General features: G+C 56.4%; 1 protein-coding gene across 1 annotated transcript in view; it reads right to left on the bottom strand.

Moving 5' to 3' along the window:
• CACNA2D4 (calcium voltage-gated channel auxiliary subunit alpha2delta 4) overlaps window positions 1–22,614 on the bottom strand; it is an 83,968-nt gene that overhangs the window by 26,852 nt on the left and 34,502 nt on the right. The window contains exons 19-26 of the mRNA XM_068560850.1: window positions 22,282–22,343; window positions 21,148–21,215; window positions 19,237–19,282; window positions 19,066–19,163; window positions 17,592–17,685; window positions 9,552–9,647; window positions 7,509–7,636; window positions 4,202–4,282 (exon numbers count right to left, since the gene is read on the bottom strand). Of these exons, the coding sequence (XP_068416951.1) occupies window positions 4,202–4,282; window positions 7,509–7,636; window positions 9,552–9,647; window positions 17,592–17,685; window positions 19,066–19,163; window positions 19,237–19,282; window positions 21,148–21,215; window positions 22,282–22,343 (673 nt within the window). The remainder of the gene's footprint in view (window positions 1–4,201; window positions 4,283–7,508; window positions 7,637–9,551; window positions 9,648–17,591; window positions 17,686–19,065; window positions 19,164–19,236; window positions 19,283–21,147; window positions 21,216–22,281; window positions 22,344–22,614) is intronic.

Raw genomic sequence — 22,614 nt, 5'->3', positions numbered from 1 at the left:
GGCTCCTGGACCCAGCGCCCCTGTGCCCCTGCGGCTCCCGGCACAGTCACAGCCGGTGACGTCCCCCACCTTGTCTGCATCTAGGGGGTGCCGGGCCGGTTTCTGCGACTCTCTTCTAAGCCAGGAAGATGTTGGGCCCAGCTCCCGATGGCTGGTTCCACTGTGCATTCAGACCAGCCCAGCCATCTGGACCAGCACTTGGCAACCCAGCACCACGCCCTCGCCAAAGCCATCTGTCCCTGCATCACCAGCCACCCAGCTCCGGGTCACTAGTCATTCTCACTCAAGCTCGGCATCACACACACAGTCACGTAGGGACAGAGGTCGTGGGACCTCGGGGGGCAGAGCCAGGCGTCCCCCGTGGTCTCAGCCCTCGGGCCACACAACCTCCTGCTTGCTTATGCAACCTCCTGCAGCGGATGGGGAGAAACCCAAACCCACGGCACAAGGATTCCTTCCAGATCCTCTCAAGAGGCCAAGGTGGTGCCGCCGGATGAGACTGCCCGTCACCATGGTAACCCGCTCACACCTCTCCTGCTGGGATTTCCAGGGACGCCTGCCCAGAGGCCTGGAAGCTGCGGCGTGTGTGGACGGTGGCCTCCCCAGAGCCCGGCCACGCACCACCGGACTCATCCTCAGCGCTGCCGAAGTACGTCCCTGCCAGGCCCCGTGGGGACCCATACCACTCCCACTCCCACAGCCTGCGGCCCGAGAACCGCTGCTCTGCACCTCTCACTGCCATGCCCCACCCTCAGCATCTCCGGGCCCGTGACCTCAGGGCGGGGACTGGCTCATCCTCTGTGACCCTCCTGCCAGCATATACCAAACAGACCCCGGGAGCAGGGAAAGGACCCCCCGGTTCTGCTCAGAGGTCTCAGTAATGGGGTCCTTTTCCCAGCGTTCTGTCAGCTCAGTCTGGCTTCCCGGAGTCCTCGTGGCACCTGGACTGGGGCCCAAACCGGAGCAAGGGCCCAGGGGCCCATCTGCTCGTTACCTGTAACCCCCCCCAAAGGGACAGAGGCTGGGGGTGGGCGTGGGAGGCGGCAGTGCAGGGTGGGGTCCACCGGCCCCCTTTCCGAGGTCTGCCCTCCGGGGAGTGCGATCCCGGTGAGTCCTGGGCCTCCCTCTGCCGGACGTCAGCCTCCCCGCCGCTTACGGAGGGTCAGGTGCCAGCAGGCCGGTTTCTGGCTCTGCGACGGCCGGGAGTCTAGGGAGTGGCCCGGGGGAGGCCGTCAGAACATGGTTCTGAGGCAGGACAGGGGTAGAGGGGGCCGGGTGCAGGCTGCCCACCGGGCTGGCCTGCAGTCTTCCTTCTTTTGGGGTGCCAGCCAACACCAGACCTGGGGATTTTCTAAAGGGAGTCAGGGAAGGCTGGACGTTGTCAGTGGTGGTGTCTTCAGCCTAAGACAGAAGATTTTTAAAGGCAAAATTATATTTCTGGTTTGTTGTTTCAGATGACCAATAAAGACTGTATTTTCCTATGTACTTCCTGGTTTCCTTGGGCGGGAGGGGACGCAGGAGCCAGGAGCCGGGATGGTGGCTCCTGCCCCCTGACCTCCCCAGATAGGTGCACAGAGTGTCCCCAGGCCCCTAAGGAGGACGGCAGCTCCTGCCCGAGGCCTGGCCTTGGGGCGCCCCTGGAAGGGCAGCGGGGGAGCGCGGAGCCCCGGGCCTGCTCCCAGCCCCGCTCCGAGCGAGGCTGCCCTGCGGTCAAGGGCAGACGGCCACGGGGTAGGAGGCGCGCCTTGGCCCTGGGGACCCTGCTGCCTACCGGGAGGGGCGGCTCCCCGAGAGCTGTTTAGGGGACTAGGTTTCACCAGCCTTGGAGGGGTGTCGCTGGGTTTGCAGGACGAGCCCCGTTTAATGTCCTGTGCTTTTGAGGCTGACGTACAGACGACCCCTCCTCAGGGCTCAGCAGGCGCAGGATCAGAATTATGGACCGGAGGGCTGGGGCGGGGGCGGGGGAGGAGTGAGCGGACGGCAAGGCCTCCGGCTGTTCGCCCACCTGAGGCCCGCGTGCCCCACCTCGCCTGACTGGCCGGGCCTGGGCTACACGGGTCACAGTCTTCAGACCAAGATGGGATTCTCTTCTAGCCAGGAGCCCTCCCTTGGGTGACACCCCAGCAAGCCAGGAGCTAATCCCCGGGAGACGGGAACCAGCAGGTCCCTGTTCCAGGAGTTCGGCTGGACCCCTTCCTGGGTGGGGGTAACTGGGGAGAGGTGCCCTCCTGCGGCCCTGACTGGTACAGCGGAGCTGGGAGACCAGGCCCCATGGGGGCACAGCGCAGATGCACTGTCCTGAGCGCGCCCCGCGGTCTGAAGGCTGGGCCGTGCGCACGCAGGCGGAACTCCGAGGAGAGGAGCCGTCAGGCAGCTCCAGACAGCAGGCCCTCTGCACAGAGGCCGCTGGGCTGGGGAAACACACTTGCAGGTTGTGGCACCACCATGGCACTTGGCAATGTTTCCCAAGCGGGGCCTGGAGGGCACAGAGACTTGAAAGTGGGTCCTGATCTAAACAGTAGAGTCCTAGAAATGTTGCGTGAACCGTTGAGAAATACCTGCTTAGAGGTTAAACGACGCCTCCTCTTTCATCTGCCTGGCCCCTGGCTGTCCCCCTAGCTGCCCTTCCTCCTTCTCCCCAGCCCAGGGCACAAACATCGAACGTGCAGCCTGTCCGTCACAGAACACACGAGGAAAGGAACTGCCAGCACAGCACACGCAGGCTAGCTGGTCCAGGGTCAGGGAGGCGGAGCCACAGGCTAGGAGGAGGAAATTACAAAAGGAGACTGAAAAAAAATAATTGAAGCATAAACATAAAGGTCTCCAGTGCCTCATCCCTGTCCTATCCCATCCGTGCCCCCCGAGCGTCAGAGCGATTGTCTGCAGTGAGTTAAACCAGAGGCACCCGGACACGGTTTCCATGGCAACCCCTCCTGGCTCTAATGCAGCGCTGAGTTAAAAATGATGTCAAATAATTGGAGAGTGCAGGGGAGCGCAGCCAGCAGGCTGACCCCGCGTGCCTTCTATTTGCTGGGCTTTCGGGTGTGCGAGAGCTGAGAAGGCCATGTCATGGAGGGAGCAGGGGCTACGGGACAGTCTTTAGGGTCTGGGATTAGCAGGCCAGGCGAAGAACAGAAAGGCGGCTGGGAAGGCACGGGTCCCCCCAAAGTGCCCAGCGGCGCAGCCTCAGGACCCGTGACACACGTGTTTCCAAACGAGGCTCCGAGCAACCAGACCAAGCCCTTCCCTCCCTCCTCCATCCCAGTGTGGACGGCCGTGCCCTTGCTGGGGTGGGCGGGCAAAGGGGCAGCCTGCCTGCCGGGCCGCTCCTCCCTGCCCTTTGCCCGGCACTCAGCCTGGGGGAGAAGACACAAGGGGCCCGCTCGCCTGCCCCTGGCAGCTGCGGGGTCCCCCACAATGCAGGCGCCCGACCCCAGTGCCCAGGATGGCTGAGAGCTGTGAGAAAATCACAGCTTCTCAGAACACGGTGGGGTCTGAGACACGGAGACCGAGGGCAGGATCCTCAGGGCTCTCAGACGAGTGGGCAGGGGTGCCAAGGCCCTTCTTAGGCTCCAAAAAGCTACAAAGCCAGGGCAGCTCGTGAGGCTCCCCGGGTACTCTCATGGCTTCTGTGGCCAGTTGCAACAAAGGGTCATGATCCTGGGCCTTCAAGAGAGGCAATCTGAGCTTACATTCTAGCTTCATTAACTATTAGCTGTGGGACTTTGGGCAAATAACATTTCTGGGCCTCAGTTTCCTCATCTGTAAAATGGAGCCAAACCAGGTCACCCCAGGGCTGGATGAGAACGTGCACGGGAACACTGGACTCACATACGGGCTCGGACTTTAGCGTCTGAGTCACAAGCCCACTCCTCCCCTCAGTGGGCAGTGGAGGCGGAAGCGACATGAAGAGGGTGGGAAGGAGGTCTGGGCAGTCTCTGTCCTGTGTGACCTTGAGCAGATCTCTCAACCTCTCTGGGCTTCAGTTTACTGCATGAATTCTGTTAGATCTAAGGCCTCACAGCTGTATAAACAAAATGGCTCAGGAAGACTCCGCCTCCCCTCAGCCCCACATTTCATCTGGGAAAACATACAGACTGTGGCCCCGCAAACCACGCGCAGGGCCGCCTCCATCACTTGTGCCTCTTTCTCGACTCGGGCTCACAACTGCCCGGCCTCACGGCCCAGGGGCAGCTCCTACCTGCAGCGATGGCTGTCTTGTTGTCCATGGTCACGGCTACAGCTGTGCTCACGGTCACCACCATCGGCTTGCCTGCATTTTCTGGGGGAAAAATTGTCCAGTCACTTTCTCCGCGCCTGAGGAGGAGTCGGGGTGGTGGGGTGGGCTGGGAAGCCCACTAAACAGCAGGCTAGGACGTTCCCTGAGCGAGCGAGGGGCTGCCTGGGAGGCTGCCTGCTACCACCACCTCGGGTCTTTGTGGAGCGCCTCGTACTTGCCTCCGATGTGCCAGCTGCTGCCCACCTCTCCATGCAGCTCCAAAGCTGCCAGGTCAGTGTGTGGTGGCCCCTGGCCGCCTGGACAGCGCCGCACCATCGGGTCCCTGACGCTGCGGGCCTGCTCTGTCTCAGGGCCGCAAAGCTGTCTGCATGCAGCTGCCCCACTGGAGCTCGGGGACCCTGTGGGGCCCCACCCAGGAGACTCGCGTGGCATCAAGGGGCCCTTTCGAGCAGGGGATGGGCTGCGCTCCTGGATGCAGTGCTGGCTGACCCTGCGTTGTCCTTCATCAGTTACATGAGTCAAGGTGACAATGACAGCCCCTTCGGGAAGCCAGACGCCAGGGCTGCGATGGGCACAGAAGGCTGGCTGGCATCTGACACGTCCGAGGTGCCCCATGAATCCTGGTGGCCTGCATGCCACTGCCCGGCTGGTCGCCGCACGTCCGGGACACAGCCAGGCTCCGGGACCTGCCTGGAGGTACCTCCCCACCTCTTAGGAGAGCCAGGCCGCCAGGCACAGAATTCAGGTGGCAGCTTCAGCTCTGCATCAGCACAGAGCTTTCTGGCTCTGAGGGGCGCGGACGAGTGCATGCCCGCGGCTTCTGGATTTTACAGCCCTGGAAAAGGCACTCTTGTCTACGGATCAAGTGCATCACTAAAAACCCTGAGAAAGGGGCACAGTTCTACCACGTGCTCGCTTGTTAGAATGTCTTTACATCAAACGTTGCTTGAAACCAACAGGTCGTGAGACTCTTACAGTGTCAGTCATAGTGAAACTTAAATCCACCACCGGTTTCTCGTATCTGCTGTTTTGCCAGGATTACCCATCCCACCTCGCTGGAACCAAGTATCTCACAGAAATCAGAAATTACTCTGCTTCTAGGAACTGACACAATGTAAGGTCGTCCTTGGCTCTAGGAATTGGCCATGACGAAGACACAAGAGACCACGACAGCCGCAGAAGCTGGCTTCCCCACCTTGCTTCTAGAAACGTCTGGAGGATCCTGATGGGGTGACCCCCGCGCCGTTCCCGGCCGCAAGCTGCTTTCAGGACAGACCCGTTGTGTGTGCTCCGCGGGCTCGGAGGAAACGCCCAAGCGAAGGTGTGGGGCGCTAATGACGCGGTCTCTGGGGATATCAGGGATCTCAGGGCCTGCGTCACCAGGCACCCGGGTGAATGAGCCGGCTACCAGGTGGTAGGGGGGCAGGCCCAGGGGCTGGCCCAGGAAGCAGGGCTGTGGATGCAGGGGCAGCAGGCCTGAGCCGCCGGGGCTTCGCCGAGACTCTGCTCTGTGCTGGCAGGTTTCTCAGCACCGACTGCAAAAGGCAGCTCCGCGTGGGCAGAGCTCGCCCACCGGGCCCAGGTGGAGGGCTGCAGTCAGCCTGGGCAGGCGGGGCCCTCCCCTCACCCTGCAGCCGCCCCTCCACCTCCTCAGGGGAACCCCTCCATTAAAACTGTCGGTTTCTCCCTTTGGGGGAGGATGGGAGCGTGCAGGGTCCCCCCCGCCCGGCCGCCGGCCGCCCCTCCTCATCTCCTCTCTGCTCCCGCCCACCACCCTCCTGCCCCCGCCCCAGAGAACCCCCGGCAGCCCGCAGGCCCATCCCGGCGACACTGTGGCAGGACGGCGCCCGTCACCGTGGCGGAGGGCAGGGCCTCACCCCCAGAACCCCCCGGGACCCCGTGGGCCCTCCTGTTCCGGGTGGCGCCGGAAGGGGAAGCTGCCTCTGGCGCCGGTTCCGGTGCGGGAAGGGGCCCCTCGCGGGCGCGCCCTGGGGTCGCAGCACCTTACACACAGTGAAGTGCGGAGAGACCCCCGGTGTCCCCCCGCTGTGGGGTCCGGGCGAGCCACAGCACTCTCTGAACCCCAGACTCTCCCTGTGTAAGAAGAGGGCGCGCACACCGGATGAGCGGCACGTGGAGAAGCGTTCTGTAAAGCAGGTCAGCAACACGCGGGGCGGAGGATGCAGAGGAAGGGCATCCAGAGGGCAGGTGCTGCCTGCAGCCGCGGGCGGGGCCCCGGGGCCTGGGCCTCCCCAGCCGGCAGCTCAGCTCGGGGAGGTTCCCGTCGGGCGGCTTGAGGGTGGTTTTGGTGGCGGCGGTGGCAGGAGGCTATTGGCGGACGGGCGGCCTGGAGGGAGGACATGGCTTCATCCCAAGTCGGCTCCCGGCCGCCCTCTTCCCCACGTCTCCCCTCCTCACCGCCAACCTTGGCTCGCTCGGCCAGGACGACGAGGATACCTGCAGGCCCCCTCACCCCACGGTGCTGAGGTCAGGACCCCCAGACGTGACTCTGGGACCCTCTCTGGGCCGTGGTCACTTCAAGTGCGAATTGAGAGGGTGAGGCTTTGCAGCTCCAAGGTCCTTTGTGTCCTAAATGTTGTGCGGCTTTCTTGGCGCTCTGTTAAGGCCACTTAACGTTTCCTGTTCGGGTTATTTCTCAGCGTGGGGGCCGGGCTGGGAGTTGGGGGCTCCAGCTCTGAGCCCCCCTGGCCCTTGGACTAGCAGGTCTGTGCTGGCTGGGTGCCTGAGGCCCCATCAGCCATCACCTCACGCCCTGCAGCCCCCAGCGGCCTGGCGGCCGGGAGGCGCCCCGCTATTACCGGGAGCTGCCGGGGAGCAGGCCAGGGCTCAGCCATCCTCCTGGGATAGAGTCTGTTCCAGACAGCACGGCAGCCCCCCACGGAGTAAAGTCTGTTCCTTTCATGGTTTGAGCAACTCTCAGAAACACTCAGATGTTTGGAAATACAAGACTCTCCAGAGACCAACTGTCCCAATGTCCTCCTATGCGGAATTTGGGCTAGAATCCAGCTCTTCCTGACTTTCGGGTCAAACCCCTTTCCTTTGTTACGGTTGAACTTTTAAACTGCATGGTTGATAGCCGGCCAGGGAACGAAATGATCCACCCAGGGTGCAGGTGGAGGCCAGCGGGGTGAGCGGACGCCGAGGTCTGGACGTTCGGTCCTGTATCTCGTTGCGGTTTCCCACCCCAAGCGCGGCGGGAGGAGGGATGCCCTGGCCCCCCCGCCCTGGAGCTTGGGGTGTGGATTACCTGGTCCCTCTGCCGAGTAGAGGTTGAAGACCATGCTGCCCGGAGGCTGCTCGGCGGCCTGGCGGTACCACAGAGGGAAGCGGTCCAGGGTGAACGTGCTGGCTTCGTCCGCCGGCGTCAGGAACCTCCTGCAAGGAGAAGGCTCTGGCACCTCCCCCAGATCCGGGAGCACGGTCTTCCCTATCTCCTCGTTCCTACGAGGTCAACTCAGCTGGGCCAGGGGAGCGACGACTCCCCTCTGCCTTGGTGGGGTTGCAGAAGAAAAGATTCGCCCCTGAATGGGAGTTGCCCCAGAGGGTGCTCCCCAGCAGTTCCTGCCTCTTCCAGAATCGAATGCTGGTGCATCTGAGGGCACATCGTAGGAAGAGTGGAGGGTCTGTGTGATGAAAGAGCCTTTCCACCGCTCTGTACACTCCTTGCCTGCGGGGTTTATTTCTTTGGGGTACAGCCTAATTTCTCTTTGTCAAGCTGATTAGCACGTCTGCAGGAGGGAACTGTATAGTCATAGAGGGTCATAAATTCCCCCAAATGGTTACTGCAACAGCTACTGCCACAGGCAGTAGAGTCTTCTTTTGGGGGGCAGCTCTACCTTGCTAATTATGGTTTTGCACTGCTGGGCTCAGCCCGCCGACAGAAGGGAGTGTTGGCCCAGAGCAGACTGGGAGGGAAGCAGGGAGAATCTAGTAGGGGTTAAAAGAGTGACTGTGGATAACCTGCAGGTGGAAAACTGAGGTTTGATTCTGGGCGTGCTTGGCTCAGGGCTCTCAGAAGCCCACCTGCCTGGCTGCATTGTCCTGGGCTGCAATGACGCCAGGGGCCAGACAAGGGGAGCCCCCTGGCGGTGTGCAGTGCACGCGCGGCCGTTCGTGGGGCTGGTTCATGACTCAGGAGGGTCTGTCTCTACCGACTTCCCTCCTCCGTTCTCGGAAGCCTTTTGGAGAGGGTGCAGGGGTATCCGAGACCCTCCCCTCACACTGCCCGGTGTGGTCCCCGGTCCAGCCTGGGCCACAGGAAGACGTGGATGTGCGTTTTTCCTACTGGGGGAGGAAGTTTAAGGGGATGAGGGTGGTGAGCTTGGGGAGGAAAGTTCCCAGGTGGCTCGAGGCCTTCGGGCGAGTCTGCAGTTCTCCCACTGGATCTGGTCCACCTGGGTCACCTATCGTGTCTCTAACCGGTGGAGGAAGGGCTGGCCAGGCAGGATGCTTCCTGGGTTTCCACCTCTCAGGGAGGGAGTGGGGAGGGGGAGGGCCACTTAATGCCTCTTCCTAGAAGCCTCTGCTTCCTGGAAATGGCGGGTCTGTCCTGGAGTCCGTGAGGAAGACCCCCCCTGGATGGCGCCCTCTTGGGGCCGTGGGTGGGCGGGAGGCGAGGACACTGGGGTCAGGTCTGCGCAGGAGACCTCTTGGCTGTTCCCCCCAGGTGCCCGGCGGGCCCACCTACTTGAGTCTCGTGGTCTGCAGAGTGGCAGGTGGCTTCGCTCCCCTACCCACAGCATGCTCCCCCGGGCACCCCCTTTGCTGCAGTGCCAGGTGGGACACCCTGGTGGGCTGGTCCCGGGTGGCTTTGCTGGGAGCGGGGCTTCTCAGCCTCAGCACCGCTGGGGGGCGTCCGGTGCACTGCGGGCTGTGCAGAGGCATCCCTGGCCTCTACCCACGGGATGGCAGTAGCAACCCCCTGCCCTCCCCCAGCTGTGACGTCCAGAACTGTCTCCAGGGTGGGGGGGGCAGAATCACCCCCATCTGAGAATTTCGGGCTTGGGGGAGGGGAAAGTTGTCGACAAAGGATGGGCGCGGCCGGAAGATTCAGCCCATCGCTCAGAGATCTGTCCCGGCGGGAAGACCGCATCTGGTTCCCCTCTTGGGAGTGAATGGGGATGAGCCCAGGATGGGACCGAGCCTGGCTGGAAGGGGTGCTTCTCCGGCTGTCCCAGTCTGTAAACCCGAACCCTTCCTCCCCCCGTACTCTTGGAGTCCAGCACAGGTCTTCCCGCAAACCACAGGGGCACCCCAGGGACCCCGCTCCCTGGCCTCCGGCAGGACTCACTTGTCAGAGACCTTCTCGGAGCCCACGAACAGGCTGCTTCTGAGGAGGCCGGCCCGGGTGCCCAGGAAGGCCATGTCCACCACATGCTCGGACTCACTGCGGGCAGACAGAGCAGAAGTCGTCACCGCGGGCCCGGGGAGGAGGGATGGGGGCACCGGGAGGACCTGCAGGCCTCTCCCAGCGCCGGGCCCTCCGACTGGGGTGGGTGGGGGCAGCTGGGTTGGTCTCTCGGGGGGATGCCGCACGCTGGCTGTCCGCTGTGAGCATCCCTGGGCTGCACCTGCCCTCGTTCGTGGGTCCCCTGGGCCTCTGCCCCTCTGCGTGCACGCAGCTTTGCGGGGAGTTAGCTCTGGAAGACAGAAGGAACCCAGGAAGAGAGATTTTGTCCCGGGACCTAAGGAAAGTAACTCCTTGTGACCAGCACACACTTAGTACCTTGCCATGTAAAGCCCTTTTCAAATGTTTGCCTTATTCCTGAGATGGGGAAGGAGCAGACTGTCCACCTCCACCGAGAGGCGTCTGGGCAGACCTCACGCCTTTGCCAACAAGCCTTGGGAGAGCCCGCGGGCTGGAGGGCGCTGATCCTTCTCACGTCCCGGAGCGGCCCCGTGAGGACCGTGACCCACCCGGGACAGTCACCTTTTTTGAAATTTCAACCTTACTGAGGTATAACGGACATAAAACTGTAAGATAGTTGAAGCGTACATTATGGTGATTTGATATAGGTACACGTTGTGAGAGGATTCCCTCCATTGCGGGTGCGCGTGTGTGCACACGGCGTGTGCGTGTGAACATTTAAGTTCTACTCCCTTAGCTAATCTCAGTTACACAATCCAGTGTTCCAACTAGAATCACCACCCTCAGGCCTTACTCATTTTACAGCTGGAAGTCCGTGCCCTTCACCACCCTCTCCCCATGTATCCCACCACCAGCCCCAGAAACCATTTTTCTACTTCGTGTTTCTATGAGTTACACTTGTTTTTTTTTAGATCCCACATATAAGTGATACCACACAGTATTCATCTTTTTCTGTCTGACTTATTTCACTTAACATAATGCCCTCTAGCTTCATCCATGTTGTTGCAAATGGCAGGATTTTCTTCTCTTTAAAGGCTGAGTAATATTCCATTGAATATTACACACCACACCTTCTTTATCCATTCATCCATCAGTGGACACTTGGGTTGTTCCATGCCTTGGCTACTGTGAATAAGGCTGCAGTGAACAGGAGGGTGCAGATACCTCTTCAATAGTCTGCTTTTGTTTTCTTTGGATAAACACCCAGAAGTGGGATTGCTGGGTTGTGATAGCTCTATTTTTAATTTTTAGAGGAACCTCCATACTGTTTTCCATAGTGTCAAAATCAGTTTATGTTCCCACCAACAGTGCACAAGTGTTCCCCTTTCTCCACATCCTCGCCAACACTTGTCATTGCTTGTCTTTTTGATAATAGTCATTCCAACAGGTATAAGGTGACATCTCACGGTGGTTTTTGTTTTTGTTTTTTATTTATTTTTGGCTGTGTTGGGTCTTCGTTGCTGCACACAGGCTTTCTCTAGTTGTGGCGAGCAGGGGCTACTCTTTGTTGCGGTGCGTGGGCTTTTCCTTGCCGTGGCTTCTCTTGTTGCGGAGCATGGGCTCTAGGCACGTGGGCTTCAGTAGTTGTGGCATGCGGGCTCAGTAGTTGTGGCTCACGGGCTCTAGAGTGCAGGTTCAGTAGTTGTGGTACACAGGCTTAGTTGCTCCGTGGCATGTGGGATCTTCCTGGACCAGGGCTCGAACCCACGTCCCCTGCATTGGCAGGCAGATTCTTAACCACTGCGCCGCCAGGGAGGTTCCTCACTGTGGTTTTGACTTGCATTTCTTTGATGATTAGTGATGTTTAGCACCTTCTCATGTCCCTATTGGCCATTTGTAGATCTTCTTTGGAAAAATGTCTATTCAGTTCCTCTGCCCTTAAAAAAAAATCAGATTGTTTTGTTGCTAATGAGTTGTGTGAGTTCTTTTATATATAGTGGATATTAACCCCGTCAGATATATGATTTGCAAATACATCCTTCTGCATGTGGCTGTCCAGTTTCCCCAACACCATTTATTGCATAAACTATCCTTTCCCCATTGTATATTCTTGATTCCTTTGCTGTAATTAATTGACCATATCTGCCTGGGTTTATTTCTGACTATTCTGTTCCATTGATCTATGTTTTTGTTTTTCCAATAACATACTGTTTTGATTACTGTAGCTTTGCAATATAGTTTGAAATCAAGGCACATGACACCTACAGCTTTGTTCTTTTTCTCAAGATTGTTTTGGCTATTCAGGGTCTTTTGTGGTTCCATACAAATTTTAGGATTGGTTTTTCTATTTCTGTAAAAAAATGCCATTGGAATTTTGATAGAAGTTGCACTGAATCTGTAGATGGCTTTGGGTAGTATGGCTATCTTAACAATATTAATTATTTCAATCCATGGACGTTCAATTTCTTTTATCAATGTCTTATAGTTTCCAGTGTATAAATCTTTCAACTAGGTTAAATTTATCCCTAATTATTTTATTATTTTGATGTGATTGTAAATGGGATTGTTTTCTTAATTTCTCTTTCTGATAATTTGTTATTAGTGTACAGAAACACAGCTGATTTTTGTATATTGAAATTGAAATTGTATCTTACAATTTTACTGAATTTGTTTATTCTAATAGTTTTTTTGTGTGGAGTCCTTAGGGTTTTCTATTTATAGTATCATGTCATCTGCAAATAGAGTTAGTTTTGCTTCTTCCTTTCTAATTTGGATGTCTTTTATTTCTTTCTCTTGCCTGACTGCTATGGCTAGGACTTCCACTATTAGGTTGAATAGAAGTGGTGAAAGTGGGCATCCTTGTCTTCTTCCTGATCTTAGAGAAAAAACTTTCAACTTTTCACCATTTCACCAGTAGCTGTGGGCTTATTATATATGGCTTTTATTTCATCACTTCTAACTTTTTTCATATTCTTGCCCCAGCCCAATTCATTGCAGGCTATTATCCGATTTCTCTCAGTGTCTAGATCGGTGTTTTTTAGTGAGTGTATAAGGTAGGCAATATCCAAAGCGTTGCCAAGGGGAAGTATTTCTTCCTCGAGGCTCAGATGTTGTGGCTGCTGGGGTCGCCTAACGACTCTGTGTTGGAGGCTGCACGGTGCACTGTCAACTGACAGTACCTGGAGCTGGATTGGAACGCCTGGTCCACAGTCTGGAAAATCACTGAGGAAAGGGTGTGGGGTGTGGACGGGGCTGCCCCCCTCTGGTGGTGTAGAGACCAGAGTCTCTGGGGGTGGGACCTATGCCCCTGTGCATCTCTGACAAGCTTCCCTATGCAATTCTCTGTTCAAGAGTAGAGAGACTAGCTAACGAGAACCCTGCACCCACAACTTGGCTTCAACAATTACCATCCTTGCCAATCCTCTGTCATCTACAGCACCCCCAGACCCTCCACTAGATTATTTTGTAAATTTTATTTATTTATTTATTTTTATTTTTGGCTGCGTTGGGTCTTTGTTGCTGCGCGCGGGCTTTCTTTAGTTGCGGCAAGTGGGGTCTACTCTTCATTGCGGTGCGCAGGCTTCTCATTGCGGTGGCTTCTCCTGTTGCGGAGCACGGGCTCTAGGAACATGGGCTTCAGTAGTTGTGGCACGTGGGCTCAGTAGTTGTGGCTTGCGGTCTCAGTAGTTGTGGCTTGCAGGCTCTAGAGCACAGGCTCAGTAGTTGTGGTGCATGGGCTTAGCTGCTCCACGGCATGTGGGATCTTCCCGGACCAGGGCTCGAACCTGTGTCCCCTACATTGGCAGGCGGATTCTTAACCACTGTGCCACCAGGGAAGTCCCCTTGGTTTCTTCTTTATTCTATTTATACTTGACTAAAGAAAAACTTCTCCTCAATATCTGTTTATCCTGAGGCATAATTTGTAAGAAGAGGCAGGATAAAGAATTGTGTCTCTGTTTCTTCACCAGTTTGTACAAGTATGAACTGGTTTCCTAACATCTTCCAAAGATGACCAAGAAGATTGTTCCTTCAGTATTACTTTGCACACAGGATTTTAGCACGTTTAATGTGCGCTCACCCACTGCAGTTGTTACCAGTGGTCCTGCTCTGACTGCCCCTCGTCTGGCCGGTGAGAGCCCCTTCGGTGTGGCTCTGACCTCCTGTTGGCAAAACCTCCTTAGTCTTTGGTGACTTGCTCCTGGGGTGACAAGGTGCCCCAGCTCATTCTGTCCACCCCCTGCCCCTGACCTGGAATCAGACACTTCTCCAAGGATCACTGACTCATTCTAGTGAGAACTTCTCAAAGTGGACATTGGAAGTCCACAAGCTGGGTCTGGGGTGCTCACTGAGGTTGGTCCTTTCAGTGGACGGGGATCCCCTCTTTGTTTCTTTCAGGGAAAATACATGAGTTATTGATATTTCCAACTCATATTTAGGGTCCCATCTAAACTTCCTTTGATTTAAAAAATTTGCACCTCTTTTCTCGTTTGTTGAAAATCTTGTTCCTAATGACATTAACAATACTATGTGCTCTGTCTATCCATGTAGTTTGAGAATAACAGTGCCAATAAATATAGTTTCTAGAAATGTGGTTATTGAACACAGTTTTTAAGATTTTATTTGTTTAGTGTTTACAGTTCTGTGTTTCCAAGTCCCTTGAAAGAAGTCCCCGACGTGTGGTTATTGCACGAGCTTGATACACAGCCAGGTTTATCTGTTTCATTTGCTTTCAGATTTTTAGAGCTTATTTCTTAAAATTTAGTTTTATAATGATATAAAGCATTTACATGGTTCCAAAGCCAAATATGCAAAATAAGCCATATTCAGAAGTCTGTTTCTGTCTCCATCCCTCTGTTCCTTCACTCTTCCTACAAGTAACCTTTTTTGTTTGCTTGGTTATTTTTCCATTAAAATATGTAGATATATATGTACATACCTATGTATGTTTATATACGGTGTAAGTAACAATGGAGATATATTTGCATTTTCTCTTTTAGATAAACAACAGCAGGGTATTATTATACACAGTTTTCTCCATTGCTGAGACCTTCCATGGCAATATATATAGTTCTCAATTTTCAAGGCTACATAGTATTCCATTAGGTGGATCCACCAGGGCTTATTTAACTAGGCTCCTACTGATGGACATTTAGGTTATTTCCAATCTTTTACTGTTGCAAACAGTGCTGTGACGAACAGCTCACGTGTATCTCTTTGGGATTCATTCCCAGGAGTGGGATCATTGGCCAGAGTGTAAATGCGTATGTCACTTTGGTAGATACTGTCAGATTCCCCTCCACAGGCTTTGAAACATTTTGCATGCCCACCAACAGCGCACAAGAGTGTCTGATTCCCCACAGTCTCGTAACAATGCCCGTCAACAAACGTAAATGGTCGTCAGTCTAAATGACAAGTACAACCTCAGTCCACCTTCAATTCGCAATCCTTTTACTGTGAGCTGGATTGAGCACTTTTTCGTACAACTGAGGACTAGCTGCATGAAGTCTCCGAACCGTCTCTTGGTCATTTTCCCCCGTTAAGTGGTTGGTGGTTGGCCTTTCACTTCTCTGTTGTTGAAGTTATCTATCACGAATATATAATACAGGGACAGTCACTTTTTCTTTGTTTTTTTAAGTTGCCAGCATTTTCCCAGTTTGTCATTTCTCTTTTCACCTTGCTCATGTTTGTTTGTGTTTTTTTTTTTGCCAGATAAACATTTTATGTTGTTAAATTTATCAGTCATTCCCTTACTGCTTCTGAATTCTGAGCCATCGTTGGGAAAACTTTCCCCACTCCTAGATTGTAGAGCAACCGGCTCATGTTTTCTTCTAGCGCTTCTGTGGTTTCATTTTCTACATTTAAATCTCTGAGTCATTTGGACTTTATCCAGGTATACGGTGTGAGGAAAGAATACAGCGTTATTGCTCTGCAGATGGCTCTCAAACCGGTTAGTATTACGTAGTCCATCTTTCCCTCCCTGGTCTGACACGATGCCCTTGTCATACACTAAATTTCCACATGCATTTAGATGAATCTGTGGATTTTCTTTTCCATTCCCTGGTCTGCCTGTCTATTCCTGTGTCAAAACCACACTTTATAAATTGCAGAGGTTCTGCAACGTTTTACTATCTTGTGGGACCAGCCTTCCTTCGTTGCCTTTCTTTTTCAGCGTTTTCCTGGCTATTCTTTTTTTTTTTTTTATTTTATTATTTTTGGCTGTGCTGGGTCTTCGTTTCTGTGCGAGGGCTTTCTCTAGCTGCGGCGAGCAGGGGCCGCTCTTCATCGCGGCGCGCGGGCCTCTCACTATCGCGGCCTCTCTTGTTGCGGAGCACGGGCTCCAGACACGCAGGCTCAGTAATTGTGGCTCACGGGCCCAGTGGCTCCGCGGCACGTGGGATCTTCCCAGACCAGGGCTCGAACCTGTGTCCCCTGCATTGGCAGGCAGATTCTCAACCACTGCGCCACCAGGGATTCCTGGCTATTCTTGCCTGTTCTTCCAAATGAACTTCATACTGCCTATGTTTTCTTCTAGGAGTTTTATGATTTCAGGCCTTACATTAAAGTCTTTAATCCATTTAGGCTGATTTTTGTGTATGGTGTGAGACAGTGGTCTAGTTTCTTTTCTTTCTTTTTGCATATGGCTGTCCAGTTTTCCTGACACCATTTGTTAAAGAGACTATCCTTTCTCCAGTGTATATTCTTTGCTCCTTTGTCAAACAGCAGTTGTCCACATATGTGTGGGTTTATTTCTCTGCTCTCAATTCGGTTCCATTGATCTATGTCTCTGTTTTTCTGCCAGTACCATGCTGTTTTGATGACCCCAGGTCATCTTTCCTGAAATATTCTTTCCCTGGTCAAGAATATGTGTTCTCAGTGTTTCCCAACATTAAAAACTCAGCTAATTTCTGAACTTGGAAAGATAAAGATTGTGTCTTCTCTCCAAACCTAGTGAGCCAGCCCCCACTGTAGAAGGCAGGACAGTACAGGGGCCAAGAGTCTGGACCCTGGAAACAGGCTACCTGGTTTTGACTCCAGCTCGGCCACTTATGAGGCAGATGACCTTGGGCAAGTTACTTATCTCTTCTGCCTTGGTTTCCTCATCTGTAAAGTGGGGATAATGATAGGACCTGTATTGTAGGGTTGTTGTGAGGATCAAAAGGCTTAATGTACACTAAGTACTTGGAACAGTGCCTGGCCCTCTGTATTCTTCTTCATTCTTTAGTTTTATTTAATTTTGAATAGATAATACAGTCACATGGCTCAAATTGGTATCAAAAAGTTATATAGTGAAAAGTGTCCCTCCATCCCTGTTTCAGTTACCCATTCTTCTAACCAGAAGCGACCAGTGAGAACTGTTTCCTATATAGCCTTCCATAGATATTTTATACATACACACTCCCCTATATTGCGTTTTTCCCCCTTTAACAGAAATGGTAGCATACCACCAGGCACTGTTCTGCATCTTGCTTTTTAAACAGGTGTTTGTTCCTATAAGATTCTGTCAGTGTTTTCATGAGGACAGCACTAGGAGAGGTCTGACGTCGTCCTGATGTCGAAGTTGACTCTTACTGTTCAGGAACAGGTGTGGCCCCTGCATCCTTCCCCTCATTAGTACCTTACACCCTCCTGGCACTCACATGCACACACGCGCTCACACACTCACGTCCATTCATCTCTTCTTTCTACCTTCCTGCTAAGCACCAGAGCCCCAGGTGAAGGAGAGCAGAGGGAGAGAGGAAACCCACGGGGCTAGGACTCACGTTTGTACTGCACGGGGCCCCGACCTTCCCTGCTGGAAACGAGGCCCCCAGTCGGCTTGAGCCGCTCTCTCCGGGCCCTTTGGCTAATGGGAGGGGAGGCGGCAGCAGCAGGGCCCTCGTGGAAGCTTTGCCAAGTCCCTGCTGTCCGGGGCCGTCACTCCCACGCCTTCCCATCCTCCTCTCAGGACAAAGGACACAGCGGGAGGCCCTGCCTCAGCCCAGGGACCCCAGGGGCGGGACCCGCAGCCCCACCCGCACGTACTCGGAGGTGTTGAGGGACAGTGCGGTCCAGTGTGCCTCCATGGGGGCCGTCACCACCGCGTCAAACAGCAGCTCCTGCAACAGTTCCTCGTCGCCTGGGGCAAAATACGGAGACCACCCTCTTACTCCCCCCCTGGTCGGGAGCTCAGCTCACCCCCACCCAGGGGCCCTGAACTTCAGGCACGAGGTGTGCTTCGAGCTGGAGGAGGTCGGCTCAGGGGGCCAGGAGGCCGCGTCCTCAGCCTCCACCGTGCGGGCAGAACCAAGGGACTGCCAGGCCTTTCCAGCTCTTGGGCTCCATGAAACCAGGAGGCCCACCCGCCAGCCGTCCTCCCCTCCCCTCCCCCCCTCCCCTCCCTTCCCCCCTCCCACCATTGGGCTCCGTCGTGGCCACGCCTCCCGGGCGCCTAAACCTGCCTGGGGCCTGCGCACACCCTGGTCCGGATGATCCCGCCCCCTCCTTGCGTGGACAGCCCTTTCTTTTCCCTCTGCCTCTCTAACACGATTCTTTACGTTCACTGCGGTGAAATCCACACAGCACACACCCGACCGATAGCGTGCAGTCTGGGCATTTACACTTGCACAGAGACGGGCAGCCCTCACCTCCACAGCGCAACGTTTTCATGACCCCAGAGGAGATCCACTCGGTGGCTCCTTTCTGTCCTCAGCTGCAGTGACGCCTCCTGACGAGGGGCCCCCGACCACGGTTAGAGCAGCCCCCTCTCCCCGTATGGCACCTACTCACGGCCTTACACCCCTGCATCGACACACGTGCCGCTTCCCGGTTACCTGTCTTCTCCCCTAGAGCACAGGCCCCGTGAGCACGACGGCCTGGCCTGTGGGTCATTGGTAGCTTCACTGCCCCTCTGCACCCCCAGGCCCGGCGCAGACTTGTGGGTGGAATGAATGAATGAATGAATGAGGCCTTGTCAGGCTGGCATGGGAAGCGGGGTCTTCTCCCGGGTGGGACACTGATGGGATAGGATGACCCGTGCCTCCTTCCAAAGAGGAAGAAGAGGGACCACGTGGAGGGTGGCCCTGTGACTCCCCAGCTGCATTAGTGCAGGGACTTGGGGTCACCCGGGAACCCGGCTTAGGAAACACTCAACAGACACAGTGTCCAAGAGACAGGACTTGAGGGAGCGGAGCGTCAGCTCCTGGCTGGGGGCGGGGACGGACCTGATGGGCAGGCCAGCATCCTTCACTGTGGGAGCCTTAACAGTGCCTGGGTGACAGACGCTTAAGAGACCCCGCTCCCTGCCGTGGGGACACACCTGTGCCCCTGCAGGTCCCAGCGCTCTCAGTCACCGGCGTGGCCCCGGTGAGGCTGGCTCTGTCCTCTCCTTCGGGGACTCCCTGTTCTCCCTAAGCCATCGTGAGGTCTGCAAATGGGGCCCCTCTTCCCACCGCCCCGCCCGCCGCCCAGCCCACTGTCCCCACAGAGTCCCGAGCTTCGGGGCCGGAGAGGCACTCACACTCCAGGGCTGGGTCCCGCCTGGTCAGGAAGCGGACCACGGCCTCCAGCTGGCTGAGCTTGCGGTGCTCGGGGTCGATGTCCGTGACGCAGTAGATCCTGGAACCCACGGAGCCCGTTACCCAGAACCCACAGCCTGCTCGGTTCCCCCGCCCCGAGCCCCCGTCCTCACCAGTCGCTGGCCAGGCTCAGGTCCGGGTGAAGCAGGTCGTGCAGGCCTGAAAGCAAAGTCCACGCTCACCCACTGCCCAGAGTTTGCGTACCGAGTGCTCTAGAAGCAGCATCGGGGAAGGGCCGGGCCGTGTCCTGCCTTGTTCTCGGGCAGAGCGGAATCTCAACCCACAGGACAGCGGGGTCAGCACAGATCCCGCCATTGTCACTGTCACGTTGCTTCCGAAACGCCTTCCTTCCCACTGCCTCCTGTACCCCGCCCGATGGGATCGCCCTCAAGGAGGCTTCGGCTTCCCTGGCTTCACTGTACCCAACCGAGCCCCGGGGCCCTGCGTGTCTGTGGCGGCGTGCTCAGCACATGTTTGTCGACCGACTGAATGGACGAATACCCTCCTGTGCGCCCACTGGCGCTCAAAGATAAGCTGGTGCTCAGTTAAGGTCTGTTAATTGAAGGAAAGGATGATGGACACGCCGAGGGCCTCTGTGGAGTTACTGAACATGGTGCTGGACAGACAGACACAGGCGGACAGCTCAGGGGCGACGGCCTTCCCCACCGGAAGCCCCTGGACGCCTGGTGGGTCTCACCACGGAGAGGGTAAGGGACGTACCCTCTGTCCTGCAGTGGTGACATCTGGGCACGTCGGGGAAGGGGAAGAGAGGAAGAGGAAGGAAGGAGGCGGCCCAGGGGGTTTGGTTGTTGGGGGGACAGTGGGAGACAGGGAAGGACAGTGTCCTGGCGTCATGGACACGAGCCGTGAGAGGAGCCTGGGGGACGCTCCTCCTGGGACAGCTCCCGGCAAAGTGACCCGCAGATGCGTCTGGGTGGGCTGGGGTCAGAGGGTGGGGCAGCACAGCCCAGGGCAGACCCTGAAGCTTCGGGCGAGGAGAGAGGAAAAGGGGCCGGAGGTCACGGAAGGTCTTTAGCGCGGCACTGTCCAGTTTGGATTTACAGGAAGACCCTCTGGAGAAGGTCAGGGCAAGGAAGACCTGCGGGTGTGGTTTCCAGGGGAGCGTGAGAGTGAGCAGGACAGAGGGGATAGACGGGGGGATGCGATGATTCAAGGGTCGGAAATGGAAGGACAGAATGTGAGGTTCAAGGGCTGTGGCCGCTTCGTCCAAGGACCTCCTGACATGTCCCAGGGCCCTCGTGGGTTTTGTTCTCCCAGGGCGCCCAGGCAGCTGCAAGTCAGGGTGGGTCGGGGTGGAGGGCTTCTCTCCCATCCTCCTGCAGCGCCCCTCCCCCCATCCCCATTCACATCCCACAGGCTCCCTGTTATGGGTGGAATTGTGTCCCCCAAAGATGTGTGAAGTGTCAACCCCAGTGTCTGTGGACGTGACCTTATCTGGAAATAGGATCGTGGCAGATGTAACCAAGTTACGATGAGGTCACTGGTGTCCTGATAAGAAGGGAAAATTGAGACGCACGAGGGGAGGATCTGTGTGATGACCAAGGCAGAGATGGGAGAGTGGCAGCCGCAAGCCCAGGGCCTGTGGGAGCCGGGAGGGGCAGGAGGGACCCTGCCCTGGAGGCGCTGGGCGGAGCAGGGCTCCCAGAAGAGAGAAGCCGGCCAGTTTTGGGGGGCAGCCCCAGCGAACGGCTACGGATTTGCCCACTCACCCTCCCAGGCCTCTTCTTTCCCTCTGGATGGTCTGACAGGTAACCCCCACCCCGTGGCCCGCCCCGTCCAGCAAGGCGGCCCAGAATCTGACCACCTGTCTGGCAGGTCTTAGACGCCGCGGGTTGTGGCGACTGTCCAGCAGACCCTGCGGGCCCTGGAACCTGGGACGCCAGGCCCCTCTGGCCATGTAGCCCTGCCCGCAGAGCCCCTGCCGGGATGGCCCAGCCCCGTGTTCCCGGAGAAGCCAGTTTTCCTCTCAACTGTCCGCCAGTCCTGGGCGCCGGCCGACCCACCTTCTTCCACAGACGTGTTCCCCAGGAGGACGTATTCGCCGTGGCCGCGGGTCAGCACCACTCCCAAGCTGTCGGCAGAGTGAAGGACGCCGGCTCACCACCAGCTGGTGCCCGGCCCCGCCCAGCCTCGTCCTCTGACCTTCCGAGCCTCCCACACCCACGACAGGGTGCACAGCCAGCCCCCTCCCGCCCTGGCCCTCAGCGTCCCCTCCAAAACCCAGGCAGCACTTCTGTTTTGTCCTCAGCCTCTTTCCTGGGAAGGACCCTGACACGACAGGACAAGGGCCCCCTCCACTCTCATTTTGTCAGATTCACCCTGGACCTATCGGGGCCCCCAGGGACGGGGAGGGGTCTCTGTGTCCCACGCGTCCCACAGTCGGGAGGCCCTTCCTGCCTGGAGAATCCCACCATGCCTTCGTCGGGAAGAGCATCGCTTCTGAAGCTTGGCCGGATACCTGAATCACTTGGGTCGGGGGGCTTTACAGGGTACGAGCGCCTGGCCCACCCCAGGAATTCCCAATAAGGTAAGAAGGAGGGCCTGGACGCTGGCAATGTTACAAGGACCCACAGGTGCTCCAGGCGCAGTCAGCGCTGGGAACCACCCTTCACTGAGAAATGGGTAATTCAGAGAGAAGCCCCATTTGTTCCCTAAACTGTATGATACTAGAGTGAATATTTATGTGGTGGGAGGGAACCTGAGAGATCTTCAAATCCCATCTTTCATCTTACAATTGCTTATGACTGCATTGCTTTAAATCTCTAGGTAGATCATGTCACTTAATCCCCCCAGTACCGCCAAAAGACAGCTATTATTACCCCTATTTTACAGATGAGGAGCCTAAAGCACAGAGGTTAAGAAACTTGACTAAGGCCACACAGCCTGTGGGTGGTGGAATTGGGATTCCAACCCAGGCAGTTTAGCTCCAGGCCCTGCACACCAGGCTATACTGCATACTGGGCTGCACTGGCAAAGCAGGTGTAGACCTCAGAATGCAGACCTGAGTCTTTTTCTGTTACCACAAAATTGCCAACTACCTATAAGTAAATCCACCCCCAGACCTGAAAGTCCCACCTGAGCTGTTGGCTTTCATGTTGCACCCATCCCTCCCGTGCAAACAAGACCCGGCCCCTCACCTGAAAGGTGTGTCACTGATGTCCGTGAAGAAGTAGTCGTTGGTCAGGAAAAGAACTCGCTTCTGAAAGAGGCACCAGGAAAGGTGCCTGCTGGGGAGGGAGCGCCAACCATCCCTCCCCTCCCCACTCCCTCCCTTCCCTCCCTTCCCTCCCCTCCCTCCTAACCACCCCCTCCCTCCCGACCATCCCCTCCTTCCCTCCCATGCCCCTCCCTCCCTTCCCTCCCCTCCCTCCCTCCCACCCCCTCCTTCCCGACCATCCCCTTCCTCCCTCCCACCTGACACCTGGTGCTCCTCCACCACTTCTTACGTCCCCCCAACCCCGCCCCCTCAC

This window comes from Eschrichtius robustus, chromosome 13 (assembly GCF_028021215.1).
Source record: "Eschrichtius robustus isolate mEscRob2 chromosome 13, mEscRob2.pri, whole genome shotgun sequence".
NCBI lineage: Eukaryota > Metazoa > Chordata > Mammalia > Artiodactyla > Eschrichtiidae > Eschrichtius > Eschrichtius robustus.
The sequence above is the reverse complement of the archived record's forward strand: the minus strand, read 5'-3'. Positions and strand labels throughout refer to the sequence as shown.